Source organism: Homalodisca vitripennis, unplaced genomic scaffold (genome assembly GCF_021130785.1).
Source record: "Homalodisca vitripennis isolate AUS2020 unplaced genomic scaffold, UT_GWSS_2.1 ScUCBcl_2658;HRSCAF=7642, whole genome shotgun sequence".
Classification (NCBI taxonomy): domain Eukaryota; kingdom Metazoa; phylum Arthropoda; class Insecta; order Hemiptera; family Cicadellidae; genus Homalodisca; species Homalodisca vitripennis.
Genome location: NW_025778789.1, coordinates 64,105 through 81,817, shown reverse-complemented (window position 1 = coordinate 81,817; position 17,713 = coordinate 64,105). Strand labels below are relative to the sequence as shown.

General features: G+C 49.3%; 1 protein-coding gene and 1 non-coding gene across 2 annotated transcripts; both read right to left on the bottom strand.

The window, feature by feature from the left end:
• Positions 1–483: 483 nt before the first annotated feature.
• LOC124372162 lies at positions 484–3,846 on the bottom strand. Its single transcript, XM_046830529.1, has 3 exons — positions 3,801–3,846; positions 1,262–3,438; positions 484–1,164 (listed from the first exon to the last, which is right to left on the bottom strand). The coding sequence occupies exons 1-3, from the start codon at positions 3,844–3,846 to the stop codon at positions 484–486; spliced, it is 2,904 nt and encodes a 967-aa protein (XP_046686485.1).
• Positions 3,847–6,952: 3,106 nt separating this feature from the next.
• Positions 6,953–7,108, bottom strand: LOC124372163. Its single transcript, XR_006923319.1, has one exon. It is a non-coding gene; the product is annotated as a 5.8S ribosomal RNA (ribosomal RNA).
• Between the last annotated feature and the right edge of the window lie 10,605 nt (positions 7,109–17,713).

The window sequence follows — 17,713 nt, the reverse complement described above, 5'->3', positions numbered from 1 at the left end:
GGCCTCAATCGTTCCCCACTGATGGTCCGAAACTCCTGCTCCCTCGCGACGGTCAGGCCCCCGTTCCTCACAATGTGCCGCGATGGTCTTCACGACGAAGTCATGGCGCTCTACACGAAGTCGTCTGCCGGAGATACAAAGACCCAGGACATGTCCCAGGGTCTCCGGACAGGCAGCGCAGCGTCGGCATTCAGCGACGGTATCCTTTGCCGCACGTCTGATAGCAACCCTGTTCCCGTAGGTATTGGTGCGTAATTTTAGGGCATCAATGAATTGCCCTGGTCGCAGGGCGGACTGGTTAAGAAGCCAGTGGTTCCCGAACACGTCATCCCTGAACCACTGAACTCCCTCGCCCTGCGACTCCAAACGGGACCAGGATTGATGGGCCTCCTTCTTAATCTGCCACTTCCTCAGGGCAATTCCTCGGGCGGTGACTGGCTGCTGAATCCCCAGCTGCCTCGCCAAGGTGTCGATCCGGTTCCCTCAATCGGCCTCCCGCGACATCTCAGAGATCAGGGCATCCCCCGTGGACAGCATGCCAAGACATGCCCGCAGCGCACATATCTTAAGCTGCACCCCGAGACGGGGGAAGCCAAGCCCCCCGTCCCGCTTACGGGAGTACAGCACGCCGTCCGTGGTGCAGTCCAACAGGTGGAGGATGTCCTTGACCTCTTTCCACAGCGCCGTATCGACGCGGTCCAGATCAACGGACGATGGGAGGTCGATGGTTAACCGGTGGGCGAAGGTGGGCACGATGTACTGCATCAGCAGCTGTACCTTCTGCTGGGGCTTCAGCGACAGACGGCGCACCCTGCTCGCCGCCTCCAGGAGTGAGTCCAGATGCTGTCGGTTCCTGAGACCATGCTGGATCGTAAAGGTGAGTCCCAGGTACTGGAAGGGTTCTGCAACGCCAAAGGTCCTAACCGGCTGACCCTGGATGCAGAGCCGCAATGGCACGGATACCCAGGCATCACCGGAGCGTTCCACGCAGAACCCCCCAGACTTCGCAGCAGACAGCTCCAGACCCACGGATGCGAGATACTCTGAGGTGGTGGCGAGCATCTCTCGCATCCCATCCATGGAGTCGGCAAGCAGGGTAACGTCGTCCGCATAGGCGGTAGCAGCCAGCCTCTCCCGCCCGATAGTGAACCCGTGGCTCCCGCTCTGCAAAAATCTCCAGCAAGGGCTCGATGGCCAGGTTAAAGAGAAGGGGCGATAGGGGGTCTCCTTGTTTGACCCCCCTCCCCAGGGGAATGGTCACCCCGAGGGTACCCAAGGTGGTAGTCCCGCCGGCGTACATCCGGCCCATGATGTCAGACAGACAACGCGACACGCCGTGGCTACGCAACACGCGCTGTATCGCCACGTGTGACACGGTGTCGAAGGCCTTGGAAACATCCAGCAGCACGCCGACGAGACGAATTCTCTTCCCCAGCCTCACGGCCTGATCCAGGAGCAGGCAGTTCATATGGCAGCCGTTGCCGGGCCGAAACCCTCGCTGCCTCTCGGCTAAGGTCACCTGCCCCAGGATCCGCCTCTCAACCGCCGAGCTAAATATGCGAGCAGCCAGCGGCGCGATGGTGATAGGGCGCCAGTTTGCGGCGCAGTGGAGGTCTTTACCCCTCTTGGGGATCAGGGTGGTCCTGTTTTGCTGCCACGCGGCCGGGTAGGCCCCCCGGAACAGGACGATGTTAAACAGGACGGCCAAAGTGCCGGCCGCCTGAGGGTAGTTGGTAATTCCCCGCTTTGTGACACCGTCCAGTCCAGGGGCACCCCCCGGTTTCAGCCGCTTGATCCCCTTGAGGACCTCCACGGATGTAAAAGGATTAACATCACCATCACGCCTCGGGTCCTTCTCCTGCAGGTCCGGAACGCAGTCGCTGGCTGTACCCCAGAGACTCCGGTAGAGGTCGATGGTCGCCTCTCGGGGTGGCTCCGCCCTCGGCTCGTTCGATGACAGGTCCCCGAGGTTATCCTTAAGGACCATCTCGGCGAGTCGGGACGGGGTCCTCTTCCAGAGCTCTTGGGTACGCGCGTAACGGGTGATGCGTCTTCTTGTACGCTCATCCCTAGCTGTTAGATTACTGCGTCCGGACCTGCGCCTATCTTCATCCGGTGCCGCCGCGACGAACGCCCGATGGAGCTCCACCACCAAGTTGTTAAGCTCCTCGCCGATGTCCCCCTCCACCGCCGCAAGCTGTTGTAGGCGGCGCCCAATTTCACACACAGGTGTAATCTGATGCAGGTGGGCGAGAACGGCGGTCCACACAGCATCATGCGGGTCATCCGTCCCCCCATCCGGGTCCTCCGGTGGGGGGTCATCGGGAGGAGGGTCCCCGGGGGGAGATCCGCCCGGAACCGGAGCTGGTGCACGAAACACTGGAGACCCATCGACGTCCGCCGCAGCCGCATCCGGCGCCTCCGAGGTAAGTGGCGATCGTGTTGTCGGTGTTAGTGGTGTCTCAGCCGGTGGTGTCTCTATAGGTGGTGTCTTCGTCCTGGGTGTCAAATCCGGTGTCACATCCGATGTCTCATCCAGGTTTTGTCTTGTTTCAGGTGGGTCGTCGTCAGGTGGTTCGTCATCATCAGGTGGGTCATCGTCAGGTAAAGCAGTCATATCCGGTGTCTCGTCAGGTAGGTCACAGTCAGGTAAGTTGTCGTCGTCATTATCCGAAGCACCGGAGTTAGATGACTCCGGTGCTCGGTGCCCCTGCGCCCCAGCATGGTGGGAGGGTCCAGGGATTGGGGCTCGACCACCCGCCCCGAGGTCGGAATCCTCGCCGCTTTCCCCCGACGAGTCTGGAACGGGAAGCCGGCCGTGCTTCAGGAGCGTCCTCACCCGGTCCCGAACTTGCTTATCGGTCCGGCCGGGGAGCCCCTCGGCGATATAGACGCCGTACCCCTGAACACGGCCGCCTCGGCGAAAGGTGTGATATCGCCTACAGAGCACCGCATTCTCGTCGGCGGTCCACGGCGCCCTCGGAGCGGGGGGCGGGGGTTCCCGTGCGGCGAGCCTCTCCACATTGCGCCTCTCCGGATGGGAGGAGTTCCCGTGAATGGTGAGACCGGACTTAGTGGTGAATCTCCGTTCACACTCCGGGCAGCAATGTGGGGACGGTGGTGCAGCCGATGGACCTCTGCACTTGGAGTAATGTATGGTGATGCCGTTCCAACCTGTGAAACGGTCACCACCACACTTCCGACACCGAATCCTCAGCTCCGTCGCCGGGTGCCGCCCCTTGTGGTGATCCACCAAATCCCTGGCCCTGGTGAAGAAATTCGTGCAGAGCTGGTACATGCATGGGGTCCAGGGGTAGTCGTAAATTGTCCGAATCGGTTCGCCAGCAGCCCCGGATGGGGCGTTGTCATCCGTGCCTGTGCGCTCCAGACTGTTTTCTCCGGCGGAGGAGCGCGTCACCGCCGGAGTCCGAGGCCCATCTGAACAGTCAAAAACAAAGGGATTAATTCATCCGGCGGCGTGTTAAATCGCCGGATATATCCTATGTGGAGGGGCTGCCCCCTATAGACCCACAGGAAGGCCCTCTGCAAGCAGGAAATTCCCCAATCAATTAAGGTGCGGAGGGGTGGGGTCCACGGTTGGTCGGTGGCACCCCCCTACACCCTCACCCCTCAGGGCGGACGGTCCCCGATGGTCAAGGGACCCTGCTGACTCCGGCCCCCCTCCCCCCCCCCTCCAAAGGGGTTTACCTCCTAGGAGGGTTTACCCAATCTTGGGGGAGGAGGGGGGCGCCTCGCGGCCCGCGGATCCACCGGGGTTTCCCCCCCCATGGGGGGGTTACCCGATCTCACCGACGGGCCGCGAGGATGGCTGCGCGCTCCTGACATCAGGAGGAGCCAGACTTTAGGCAGATTGTGTTGCCCCGCGCGCCCCCTAGGGACTGTCCGCCATGAAACGTCTTGGACAGCCCCAGGGGTGCCTACTCTCTAAGCGTGGCAGTTCAGCCGGTGGTCATTCGACAGTGAGTGGGTCGCTCGAGGTTCATCGGGCTCACACCCTCGCCTCGATCCCTGTGCACTGCCGAATGTCCCCCAAATAGGGGGCAGTCCACCGTTCCCAGCGGCACGGGGTCATCAATCCAGTTGATGACCACACGAGGACGTACTGCACTCCGCACATCCCGGTACACCACGCCCGCCCGAAGGCGTTCGGGTTTCCCAGGTTCGACCACCTCAAGAGGTGGCGAGTAACTAAGAGAGTCATAGTTACTCCCGCCGTTTACCCGCGCTTGCTCGAATTTCTTCACTTTGACATTCAGAGCACTGGGCAGAAATCACATTGCGTCAACACCCGTGGGGGCCATCGCAATGCTTTGTTTTAATTAGACAGTCGGATTCCCCTGGTCCGTGCCAGTTCTGAGTTGATCGTTAAACGGCGACCGCGGAGACAGGAGGCCCGTCCACGCCGGCCGCACCGGCGCCCCCCGGAGGGGACTGACCCGATACGGACCCGCACGCGACCAGACAGCCAACGCCTCACAGCAAGGAAGATCCGCGTGAGGCCAAGGCGCGGGACCGAGCAGAGAATCACGACGGCGCGAACGCGCGGGGACGCGACGGCCCGAAGACCGCCACGCCACACCACGCGCCGCAACCGCCGATCGACTCGCCCAGGCCCGGCTCCCGGCACGTCTACGCTTCCCGACCAAGCCCGATACACCCCGATCCTCAGAGCCAATCCTTGTTCCGAAGTTACGGATCAAGTTTGCCGACTTCCCTTACCTACATTATTCTATCGACTAGAGGCTCTTAACCTTAGAGACCTGCTGCGGATATGGGTACGATCCGGTGCGAACTTTCCACGTAGCCCTCTCCCGGATTTTCAAGGTCCGAGGGGAAGATCCGGACACCGCCGCAACTGCGGTGCTCTTCGCGTTCCAAACCCTATCTCCCTGCTAAAGGATTCCAGGGTACTCGAACGCTTATAGAGAAAAGAAAACTCTCTCCGGATCTCCCGACGGCGTCTCCGGGTCTCTTTGGGTTACCCCGACGAGCAGTCGATGAGGGCCCGCATTGGAACGGTTCCGCTACCGGGTTCCGGAATAGGAACCGGATTCCCTTTCGCCCGGTGGGTGCCTTCTTTGAGCAACGTCTCAACGTGTGTCTCGGCTACCCATCGACATGGGATTTCTCCTAGGGCTTAGGGTCGACTGACTCTTGTGCAACAGCTGTTCACAAGAAACCCTTCTCCACGTCAGTCCTCAAGGTCCTCGCTTGAGTATTTGCTACTACCACCAAGATCTGCGCCGACGGCGGCTCCAGGCCGGCTCACGCCGTGACCCTTCAGTGCACACCGCCGCGACCCTCCTACTCGTCAAGGCGTAACGGCCCGGACCCCGCGAGGGGTCCGCCTGCGCCTTTAGGTGTTTCAAGCACCCAAATGACTCGCGCACATGTTAGACTCCTTGGTCCGTGTTTCAAGACGGGTCGGATAAGTACCTTAAACGGACATCGCTGACCGGTGTTACAAGACCCGTCCGAGGACACGGCCGCCAACAGTTTGGCGCACCGAAGAGCCGGGCACAAGTACCGTCATCCTGGTGCGCACAAGCTTGCGGCCGGCCCGGACGCCCGATAAACGGTGGCGGTCCGACACCTGCGTTCCATACCGTACGACGATCGGTCGGGCGACCCGGGGTCCGGGAGCACGGTACGGCAGAAGCTTTCCCGCGTCCCGGGCTACCGCCGGGGCCGTCGACCGCCGTCCAACGGGTCGCGACGTCCTACTGAGGGAGAAGTGCGGCCCACCGCGGCCGGCATAACCCCTGCGAGCGCCGAGTGATCACCGAAACGACCCCGCAACGACTTGCGTCGTGCGGGCGTACGGTGCCATCTGACCCCGCGGGAGCCGACTCATGCGAGAGAGCGTGAATCTCCCCTTTCGGTGTTTAAAGTCTTTTCCGTTTACCCCTGAACGGTTTCACGTACTCTTGAACTCTCTCTTCAAAGTTCTTTTCAACTTTCCCTCACGGTACTTGTTTTCTATCGGTCTCGTGGTCATATTTAGCCTTAGATGGAGTTTACCACCTGCTTAGGGCTGCACTCTCAAGCAACCCGACTCTAAGGAGAGACCCACCCGACGCCGGCGACCGTCCTACGGGCCTGGCACCCTCTACGGGCAGTGGCCCCATTCAAGATGGACTTGGACTGGCCGCCGAACACCGGGTTAGTTGGGCCCTCCCGAACACCCGGCGGGATTCGGTGCTGGGCTCTTCCCGGTTCGCTCGCAGCTACTGAGGGAATCCTTGTTAGTTTCTTTTCCACCGCTTAATAATATGCTTAAATTCAGCGGGTAGACCAACCTGATCTGAGGTCGCAATCAGAGATGCAATTTATACACTTGCGCGTGTTCACCCGCTCGCGGACACGCTCTCCGAAAAGAGCGAGCCGTGGCCGGCCTCGCGGCCCCGAAAGGGACACGCGCCTCCGGTTGAGTGAGCGCAGACTACGATCCGCCGAGGTGCCAGAACACGTGTGAGCAGTTGACTAATTTTCACTGTTTTAGTCGGTCACCACAGTTGAACATGGCGTCCGAGATCAAGAGCCGCGTCACTCACCGCCGGTCCCCTCGGGGACGGCGGGACCGGAGCCGTGCCTTTCGCGCGACTTGCGGCTAGAACAGAGTGTTTTGCGTGCCGCCCGTCTAGCTCGGTACTGTGCACCGCAGTGGTATTTGAGGAGATTGCCGAAGACACGCACGCGTGTCTTGTGACAGTGCTCCCAAAAAGCGTGCAGTCGGACATCTGAGCGGGACGCACGTGGGTCCGCGCGGTCACCGTTGAGGTGTACCGCACGGCTAGGCTACAAGGCCTGGGACCTGAGCGACTCGCCTGTACCCACGTGATGCAGGGCCGCCGAGACCCATCTTACGTAGTCCGCCTTCTACGACAGTCTCACCGCCGCAAAGCTGGTTGAACCGCAGTTCATGTTCTGCCGACCCTCAGACAGGCGTGGCCCTTGGAATAATATCCCAGGGCCACAATGTGCGTTCAAATTGTCGATGTTCATGTGTCCTGCAGTTCACACGTCAACGCGCGTTTAGCTGCGTTTTTCATCGACCCACGAGCCAAGTGATCCACCGTTCAGGGTAATCTTCATCAAGTCGCCGCACCTCGCGGTAGCGGTCTTGAGTGGTTGGACCGAGGTCCGTTGTTGTGCCGGACCGGTGCCTCACACCGGTCACGACACACTTATGTCAGACTCGCAGCATGGGTTGCCAGTGTACGCTTGCCATGGTCACCCGGTAAATAAAAACACGGCTGTCACGGTCCAGTTACGACCGCCGTGCCCGGGAGCCGCCGACATTCGGGAGAGGACGGGTCATCGCCACCACAATCGCAACGACACCGTCTCTGTCGGCGGCAATTTTCGGACCGTCACGCCCTGGGTGCTTAATCCTTCGGACGCTTAATCCTGGGTCGCCGCGACACGGACACCGTCCCCCACCGAGCCGATACCCTCCACGTGAGCGGTAACGGGACACGGTGGTGGGATGGGCCGAGCCAACGGCTCCCTTTTCCCGGGCAGGAATCCACCAAAATTCCTGTCCCGGTATGGAGACTGGAGGGCCGGTCCGGTGACATCCACTCGCAGCGCGTCGTGAGGTTGCAGGCCTCACGAGCGAAACACACGAGATCTGCCACACGACGCATCGCTCGGGCGAGCGATAACGACGTGCGGCGCTGCCCCGGTCCAGCACGCCTCAGAGCCTAAGTGCCGAAAAACCGTCTCGGGACACGCCCTTGGTTGTCCGCGTCCAGATACCGTAGGCCGAAACCGCGCAGAACTGGTCTGCAATTGGTTAACCCGGTCTGGAAAGTCGGACGGGTAGTGTCGCTGCCAGAAAAACTGACAAATACGCGGTCAGGCCGTCGTCCTACGGTCTGGTGCCGGGGTCCCCCCCGTGGGGGGGTCCCGGGCCCCGCGCCGAAGGGCGCTCGAGCGTCACGATCCGTCAGTGGAGAGCTCTCGTTACAGTGCCTACCCCCACTGGGAACCAACGCGTGGACGCGAACCGCGCCTTCCGGCCCTGCCTGAGAATCCGCCTTGAGGAAGGCGGTCCCTGTCAAAGGCTGGGACGCGTGGCTCGAGGCTCCAGCGTCGCACGCGCTCTCTGGAGTCCGCTGTGGGCAGCGGTCACCAGGGGACGCGAGCGTCTTGAGTTCATGGTGAACAAACGACAGGCGAGTCAACGCGTCTACAAGACGGCCCGCCGCGAGAGTGAACAAACACTCCCCCAGGTTAAACTGGTTTAGCGGCTGTGCACCTCGTTGTGGTGAGGACCGTTGGTGTGGTTTGTCGCATCCCCGCCGGACGGTTTCGCCTAAAAAGGCGCGGTTTTACGATTCCTCGAGCCGGCCGGCCGACGACGGAGCACCTGACAGAGCTCTACGCCGCCACTCCGGCGAAGGAGCACCTGACAGAGCTCTACGCCGCCACTCCGGCGACCAGGGTACCGGCGAGCGCGCAACCGTTGGTAAGGTGTACGCGCCGCTTTCCTCCTGCCGGGAATCGGACACTCGTGCTCGGATCAGGAGTTCTCGCTTTCCGGACGCGGAGCGCGCTCGCGGCCATGCCGGCGCGGCTCTACGCGTCTACGTACTCGCATCGGAGTAAACTCTGACTGCAATCCGGACGAGTGACGCCTCCAGGGAATCACTTGACAGTGACACACACCTATTTTGCGGTTTTTGGATACGGTGTTCCTCGGGAAGGGCTGCACCCCGACCCGGTACTTGCCGCCAACCGCGGTATTGTGGGGAATTGCCCCGACCCACTGTGCTCCCAGCCATTTAATGGGCCTCGGGACCGCCACGTGCGGCAAGGCCGAAGCTTGAATCGCAAGTACAAGGGGAACCACAGTGGGACGGGATGCCGGCAACACACGCTCTTGCGCGCACCATCCTGCGACGCCTTCATCGCATACGCTGCACGACACTTTGCGGGGTTCGGTCAAGGCCGATCTCCACGGGGTCAGTCGCGCCAGCCACTAGTGACGCCAGGTGAAGTCGCGCCTTCATCGCGACTGCCGACTGTGCCCGTGTGGAGTTGGACGACCTGCCGTCCCCCCGCGTACCGGCAAATCCGTCGCCCCGAGAACCGGGGCACGGGATACGCTGTATTCCATGGCAAGCGGAATGCGCTCCGTGATACGAGATCGCTGCGAGCGGGCGTTGGGCCTGGGGGCGACTTGTCGCTACTGGATGGAATTAAATGGGCACCCAGACCAGCCACGTGCGGTTACCGGGGCTTGAATTCACGTCGTAGCGTCCAGGGGACGCCCTCAGGCCGTTTTCACTGCTAGATAGTCGGCGGCGCGGCGTATTGACACAACTCGTATGTGTAAAACTTTTAGTAGTAGTGTGCATCAGTCCTGTTGAACTGTGCCACAGGAGGGTAGTGGTTGCCAAGCACTCCCTGAGGCAGTGCCACCTCACTGCCGCTCGTTACAGAGCAAATCTCGGCTGTGCCGGATTTTTATTTTTATTTATCGGCCCGCCATCACGTGACCGCAGGCGAGCGCGCCCGTTGCAACCGTGGGACACCGACACGGCCGGGCGCGCGCGTATCGACACAACTCGTGTGTAAAAATTTGCAGTAGTGTGTGCATCAGTTCTGTTGAACTGTGCCACAGCAGGGTAGTGGTTGCCAAGCACTCCCTGAGGCAGTGCCCAACTCACTGCCGCTCTTTAGAGAGCAAATCTCGGCTATGCCGGATTTTTATTTATTCATTTGTGTAAAGAAAGTGCATCAGTTCGGCCCGCGGGCCCGTTGAACTGTGCCAGCAGGGTAGTGGTTGCCAAGCACTCCTGAGGCAGTGCCATCACTCACTGCCGCTCTTTACAAGAGCAAATGTGTCGGCCTGCCATCGCGTGACTGCGACCGTGTGTAACGACGTGTGCATCAGTTCGGCCCGCGGGCCCGTTGAACTGTGCCAGCAGGGTAGTGGTTGCCAAGCACTCCCTGAAGCAGTGCCTACATTCACTGCCGCTCTTTACAAGAACAAATGTGTTGGCCCGCCACATCGTGACTGCGACCGTGAGAACACAAACTCGTGTGTTCATGAAGATCGGCTACGCCGGATCTTCGTTTTTGGGGGCAGTGCTCGCTCAGGACACTGCCCCCTCTGCGGGAAGTGGTTGCCAAGCACTCCCGATCCTGCGCGGCCTCTCTCGTGCTCGCGCGGTGGTATTTGTGCACCTCAGTGCCACATAACACGTTAATGATCCTTCCGTAGGTTCACCTACGGAAACCTTGTTACAACTTTTACTTCCTCTAAATGATCAAGTTTGGTCATCTTTCCGGCAACATCGGCGACCGCACGAGGCGATCGCCGCGCACCAGTCCGAAGACCTCACTAAATCATTCAATCGGTAGTAGCGACGGGCGGTGTGTACAAAGGGCAGGGACGTAATCAACGCGAGCTTATGACTCGCGCTTACTGGGAATTTCCTCGTTCATGGGGAACAATTGCAAGCCCCAATCCCTAGCACGAAGAAGGTTCAACGGGTTACCCGGGCCTTTCGGCCAGGGAAGACACGCTGATTCCTTCAGTGTAGCGCGCGTGCGGCCCAGGACATCTAAGGGCATCACAGACCTGTTATTGCTCAGTCTCGTGCGGCTAGAAGCCGCCTGTCCCTCTAAGAAGAATTTAATTCGCCGGTAGCACTATTGTGGATACCGGAGACGCCTAGTTAGCAGGCTAGAGTCTCGTTCGTTATCGGAATTAACCAGACAAATCGCTCCACCAACTAAGAACGGCCATGCACCACCACCCACCGAATCAAGAAAGAGCTATCAATCTATCAATCCTTCCGGTGTCCGGGCCTGGTGAGGTTTCCCGTGTTGAGTCAAATTAAGCCGCAGGCTCCACTCCTGGTGGTGCCCTTCCGTCAATTCCTTTAAGTTTCAGCTTTGCAACCATACTTCCCCCGGAACCCAAAAGCTTTGGTTTCCCGGAAGCTGCCCGCCGAGTCATCGGAGGAACTTCGGCGGATCGCTGGCTGGCATCGTTTATGGTTAGAACTAGGGCGGTATCTGATCGCCTTCGAACCTCTAACTTTCGTTCTTGATTAACGAGGACATACTTGGCAAATGCTTTCGCTTAGGTACGTCTTGCGACGATCCAAGAATTTCACCTCTAACGTCGCAATACGAATGCCCCCGCCTGTCCCTATTAATCATTACTTCGGATTCTTAAAACCAACAAAATAGAACTGAAGTCCTATTCCATTATTCCATGCACACAGTATTCAGGCGGAAATCAGCCTGCTTTAAGCACTCTAATTTGTTCAAAGTAAACGTGCCGGCCCACCTCGACACTCAGTCAAGAGCACCGCGGCGGGATTGAATCGGCGGCCGGAACCCTCGGGATGCTTCAGGCGGACTTCATATATATATATATATATATATATATATATATATATATATATATATAATATATTATATATATATATATATATTATATATATATATAATTAATTTATATTTTTTTTTATAGTGAGAAGTGGTTTTAGTGTTATAGACGTATGTGGCCTTTGTTCCATATTACTTATGAAATTCAGTAATTTATCGATATAGTTTTATAATGCATCCTTTCTTGGAACGAACATAGTTTTTTTTAATATGTGGAAATAAATATTTATGACATACCGAAAACACGCAACTGTAGAAAATAAATGATGAATTACAATAAGTAGTGAATAAAATCCTAAGTAATTCGCTATTTGATCATTCAATCAGAATCTTGCTTGATTTGAAAGAGTTATATAAAACTTCATTGAGCTACCATGTCTTGGTTGGCTCTGCTTAGAAGTTATTTTATAACTCAGAACATTGATATCGTAAAATTGAATATGAAAACGGTGCTTTCCATATACGTCTACAGGAAATTAAACAAAAGAATATTTACATTCTGGCTATGACGGTCCTGATTTTTCCCGTCATTATATTATTGAAAACTCATCTTAACCACTTAATGGGTTAACCACTGAATATATATTATCTTAGTAAGTATAAACCTGACAAAAAAAAAAACAACTGCAGTTCCTATCCAGCTTCGTTTGGTTCGCCCTTAATGCAGTTTTAAGGAAATCATATTTTGAAACACTCGCTTCATTGGCTTTAAGATAATTTCTAATCATATATATTTCATTTACGACGGGTAAGTTAGGTAGATAAACTATCAAGCGTAATCACATTTTTCTGGGTAAAATAATGCTATTCATAAATAACATTAACAATTAAATTTTCGTTATATTGAATTCCCCCTAGTTTCTCTCTTAATGCAACGGTACATTTACGAACCTTAAAAGTCAATTTATACTCAAAATATATTTATACAGGCTAAGCCATATACATTTCTAGCTTCCAAGCTTATCACTCAATATCGTTTACTAAATTCAAATTAGTTATAATTCAAAGATAAAATTTTACTCAACTTGAAACAAAGAATGTTAATTTCACATTAAAACTATATTGCACACAATCAATTACATTTTTATTTTACGTATATTATTAGGAATAAGAAATAAAAATTGACACTCTTTAATAGAGAATTGTACAGAAAATTGTTATAACGCAGCAGCTATCTTAAGTACAGAAGGTCAACTGGCTGGGAAGTTATCTGAGACCGAACAAGAAAGTCAACTGTTTGTCTTATCTTTACACAAGAGCCATCACTGCGGTAAAGTTTACTGAGCAGCAATCTGTGAATTTTTATTCTACCCCATATTTATATTATTATTATTCGCACACTATAAAACTGTTGTACTTTAGAGACCTTAGAGGGACAAATAATTTATAGATTCGGAATATCCACAGTTTTGCATGGGTTATAGAAATGGAACATTCGAAATTTTAAGTTACCCATTATTACCCCTTCCCCAAGAATATTCCATGTATTTTTACTGTTATATAGTACCAAATGGTGTTTTTTTTTAACATAGAATTACACAGTTTTACTTATATTACGCCTTTAGTGAGAAATAAAGTGGTATATGATTATTCTACATTATTTGGATGACGGGTGATATGAATAAATATAATAAACCATTGAATTTACAACATTCTTACTCTATTCAAGATTTTTGTATATTTCATATCTTTATATACTTGTGTGCGTGTGTATGGTACTGAACTCCTCCTAAACGGATGGACCGATTTTAATGAAACTTTTTGTGTGTCTTCAGTTGGATCCGAGAATGGTTTAGATTCATAATTCGGTCCAATTTTAATAGTTTATTTAATTATTTTTTTAATAATAAATTGTTGTTGATGGTGGAGTGTTTTTACATTGGATCCGCCAGACTGCGCCACGACACGTAATACAAAGTGAACTGTTACTTAACAACTGTGAATATTTTCAGCTGAAGTTCATCAAAGAGGCAGAAACATTTGTTCACATTTTAAAATTAGAAAGTTCATATTTTAAATTTGTAAAGTGCTTGATCAGTAGTGTAATGCAGATTGCAAAGATGAAGTTTCACCAATTGTTCTACGTAAACATTATAATATTACAACACAGCCATAATGTTTTTCTATTTTAAGTGCATAAAAAACTATAGTTATTTATTACAGTTATTGAACTAATTTTTCAAATTTATTGAAGTGAGTATATTGGTCGCATACTTCAAATAACCTAAGTAGCATACAAATCAAAAGGTTGTGTTTCTATGTGTGAATATTGTTAACAGTTTAGATAATAAAGTTTTAAACTAATTGGATTTAAAATAATTTGTTGTAATTTACATTTTTTTATCTGCAGTCAGAATTGATCACCAAGTTCAAATTAAGTAGCATACAAATCACATGTGTGAATAACTACTTATTGTTAATAGTGTAGGAATTGGTTTTAAATTAAATTCTGTTGGCGAGTTCCGATATTATACTGTAATTTTAAATTACTAATTTTATAACAAGTATATTTTTTTAATTTACAACTTAATTTATCGTAATGCTATTGAATGTACAATATTTTTTGTTACTCTTTCAAGAGTGTACATAAACAAATTAGATGGTTTTCCGATAGGGCTGAAGTATAATAAGTGGCCTCCATCACAATCGAATTATTGATATTTCTGAATAGCCTATCCAAACTACTGAATTTCATTATAGTTATTTATTCGGTCAAATTTAATTAAATTTTTAATTATAAATTGTTGTTGATGTTGGAGTGTTTTATATTGGATCAAATTCAGAAAAAAGCTTTTACGCAAAGCTACTTGGATTAGCCGTAAATATAAATTGCATGAGGTCACTATCATAGATGAATATATACATCGAAATTTATAAATACTTTGTATTTCACGTGCATACATATCTGTTTCAAACGTATATGGGCATATGCAGATCTCAATGTACTAATGTTCTCTTGAAAATATTGAGAAGCAAGTGTATTAATCAGCAACAGGGTCTAAAATGACCAGTTTCCATTAATTGTCATGTGAGGGTCTGTTCTGATCGTTAGCGTCCGTCAAGACTATTCGGTTTTTCTTACCTTTAGGAATTTATTCTAATTGGCATTACGACGTAGAAAAGTTAAAAATAGGTTTATTTTGTTCATAAATCCATAAAGTGCACTTAAAAACATTGAATAAGTGAGTTGAATAGAGATGAGTGAGTTCTCAATTGTTGTTTTTTGCAAGTGCCCACTCCGATGCAGAATAAAACATACAATAATTACTCAAACGATGAGTGAGCTCTCATGTTCTGAGTTTGTTAATTGTTTGCGAGTGAATATACTCCAGCTTCGAGGTGAATAAATTTAAGTGCCTACTCGTAAAACGGAGTGTAACAGACTCACTACAGCCAAGATTATTTTTTGTCTATCCTTTAAAACTTATTTTTTAATGCATAGGCACAAATTGTAAAAATTAACCAGAAATACGCAAAAAGATGGTTACCGATATTAATCCCATTTGAAGATAAAATTTTGCAGACCTTTTGAAAATCAAGTATAAAAGAGTAAACTCTTTTAAAACCCTTTTAAAAATAAAAAAACACTAATACTTGCGAAATTTATTTCTAACACATATTTTACTATATCATATTTCGTAACAGCCTCGTGGTTTTTTTAGTACACCTACAATAAAAAATTTGAATTTTAGAAAAAATTTAATGTAAGTATATTTAATCTAGTTTTTAAAAATAAGTTTTTACGGAATAGTGTTTTTTTTCACATTTCAAAAACAACTCTGGTCACACCTCTATTAATAAATTTTTATAAATGAATAAGTGTAAATATTTCGTTTTGGTTTCATTAAAAGTGTAACATAGATTTCTCTAGCAAAATGGGCAAATCTTTTCTTACACTAACGGTTATGTTGTACTCCACATTTTAAAGTGTACCAATTCGGGTTTTACTATTTTATGTATGTATGAATTAAACTCAAATTAAACAAAATGGTTGATGAAAAAGTTTATCAGTAACCAATTTAAAAGTGTTGTATCAGGATGCAGGGGCATCTAAGGCTCCTGTTGAGACCTGAAAACCCTTCTCTACCTTGTATCACAAGAGTACACTCGCATTTTGTAGTTATACTTTATTGGCAACTGGAATTCTGAACCGAAATTTTATTTACGTAAAATTGGACCTTGGCTCTCATTTACGAGTGGGCTTGATCTTTTAGAGAGCGTTAGTTTTACCGGAGCTTACTCAGGTTTATTCGACTTATATAATAATTAATTCATGCCTCATTTACGTTACGAAGTGTTTTATCTTGAAGATATAATAACCAAATGGAGACAAGATGAAATAAGAAACATATATATTTTCGTACAAACTCGCAACGTTGCATAACCCGTACATCGTCCAAAGCTATTCTTCTTGCAGTAAATACATATTTATAAATTGTTTGTTATCTCTGAGTGTTTCTTTGTTAATCAGAAAATGTTTACTAACATTGTTATAATCTCATCTAAACCAGGAAATACTCAATACTCAGTAATGATTATTAGACACACTTGTACACAGTATGACATTTGTTCTATTTATCAATACGTAGTTGGAGAACTGATAGTATAGCAGGAACCTAATTCAAAGTTAGTCGTAATGAGAACCATAAATCATTTACCATAAAAGTTGGGAGCAGATATGATAAATCTTAACAAAGAAGGTAAAGAATAGAGAAGAGAGAAAACTATTGTAGAACAGATTTTACGCATTTAGTCTATACTTTTTCGTACCAGTTTAAGGTTCAGGATCGCTATATCAATTTTATTTTAAGTGTACTCGGTTGCTGCTAAAATTACCAACTATTAAGAAACTGGGTTGTTATTGTTCACTACATGTTCCTAATCAACCATAAAAACTTGGGGTAGGTTGCTGCTAAGCTTCCTTTTTAAAGTTGGTCGGGAAGACCCCGTCTTGTTCTGATAATGGTTGAACGGCTTGAGCTAAAACCGTTGAATAAACGTTTTCTCGTATCTCTCATTCCAGTAAATGAATACTAATCGATTTTAAAGACTGTAATAGTTGAAAGGCCTTGCGTCTTATAAGATCCGAAACACGCATTAACATCATACACAAGCTTGAGTGGTAGTATACACACTGAACACATAACACAATCACAAATTTACTTCACAATATTAGTCATATATTTTTAGTTTATTAATTCATTTTTGATACGATACAGTGCTTAAAACCACTATTTATTAGTGGTTTGGTTACAATCTAAAGGTTTAGATTCTATTTAGAAGCCTTTTTCCAAGAAAACATTATTTTATTGTCCTGACATGAAATCGCTAAAAATTATGAACTATAACTTTTATGCTTTTTATTTAGCAAGTATCTATTCACGAAAAATATGAAACGTAAGAAATAAGTAGTCCTTCAATTACAATCCTTAGGCTCTTAAAACAGTTGCACGGTGAACTGAACCATCGAAGAATTTATTTTAGTATGACTGCAGACTGCTACACAGAAATCTGTTACAGTCTTATAAATTCGCCCAAACATTCGAAATACTAAGCCACGAGTATGGTTGCCCGGAGACTGCATTGACGTAAAAACAACGCTGATGCGTAGGAGCACTATTTTTAGTTTCAGTTTGAGCAGCCATCAACCTGTTCAACCCTGTCGCATGAGTGATGATCAACCGTCCAACATTAACCAATCTAATCGGTTGTACCAATCTTCCGTTTACGTGTACAATTTGCTTTTTGTACTTGAACTATTGCATTTCGTTTTATGGCACACGTCTCATAAATGTCTTCTTCTCAATTTTTAGCAATATTCCTATTGAGAAGTATATTTTAATGAGATCAGACTAAACTCCTACTAATGTCCATTTTTTCCCCTAATGACGATATATTTGCAGTGTTCAACAAAAATGAAAAACTTAATAACTTTATAAATTACCTAAATTCATTTTACTCCAGCATTAAATTTACTCATGAAATTGAATCCAACAACTCACTTCCATTTTTAGATATTTTAGTAATAAAAAAACACAATTTCAAAGCGATTAGAATTCGATATATATCGTAAACCAACACACACTGATCGTTTTATAACAAATGACTCAAACCATCCACCAACACAAAAACGAGCAGTCTTCCATTCATTGATATATAGATTATTAAACACTCCTTTATCACAAGAAAAAATTCAAAAAAGAACTTCAGTATATAAAAGATGTTGCCGTTTTTAATGGATATAAAACAGATTTAGTCGAACATATATTTAAAAAAGCAA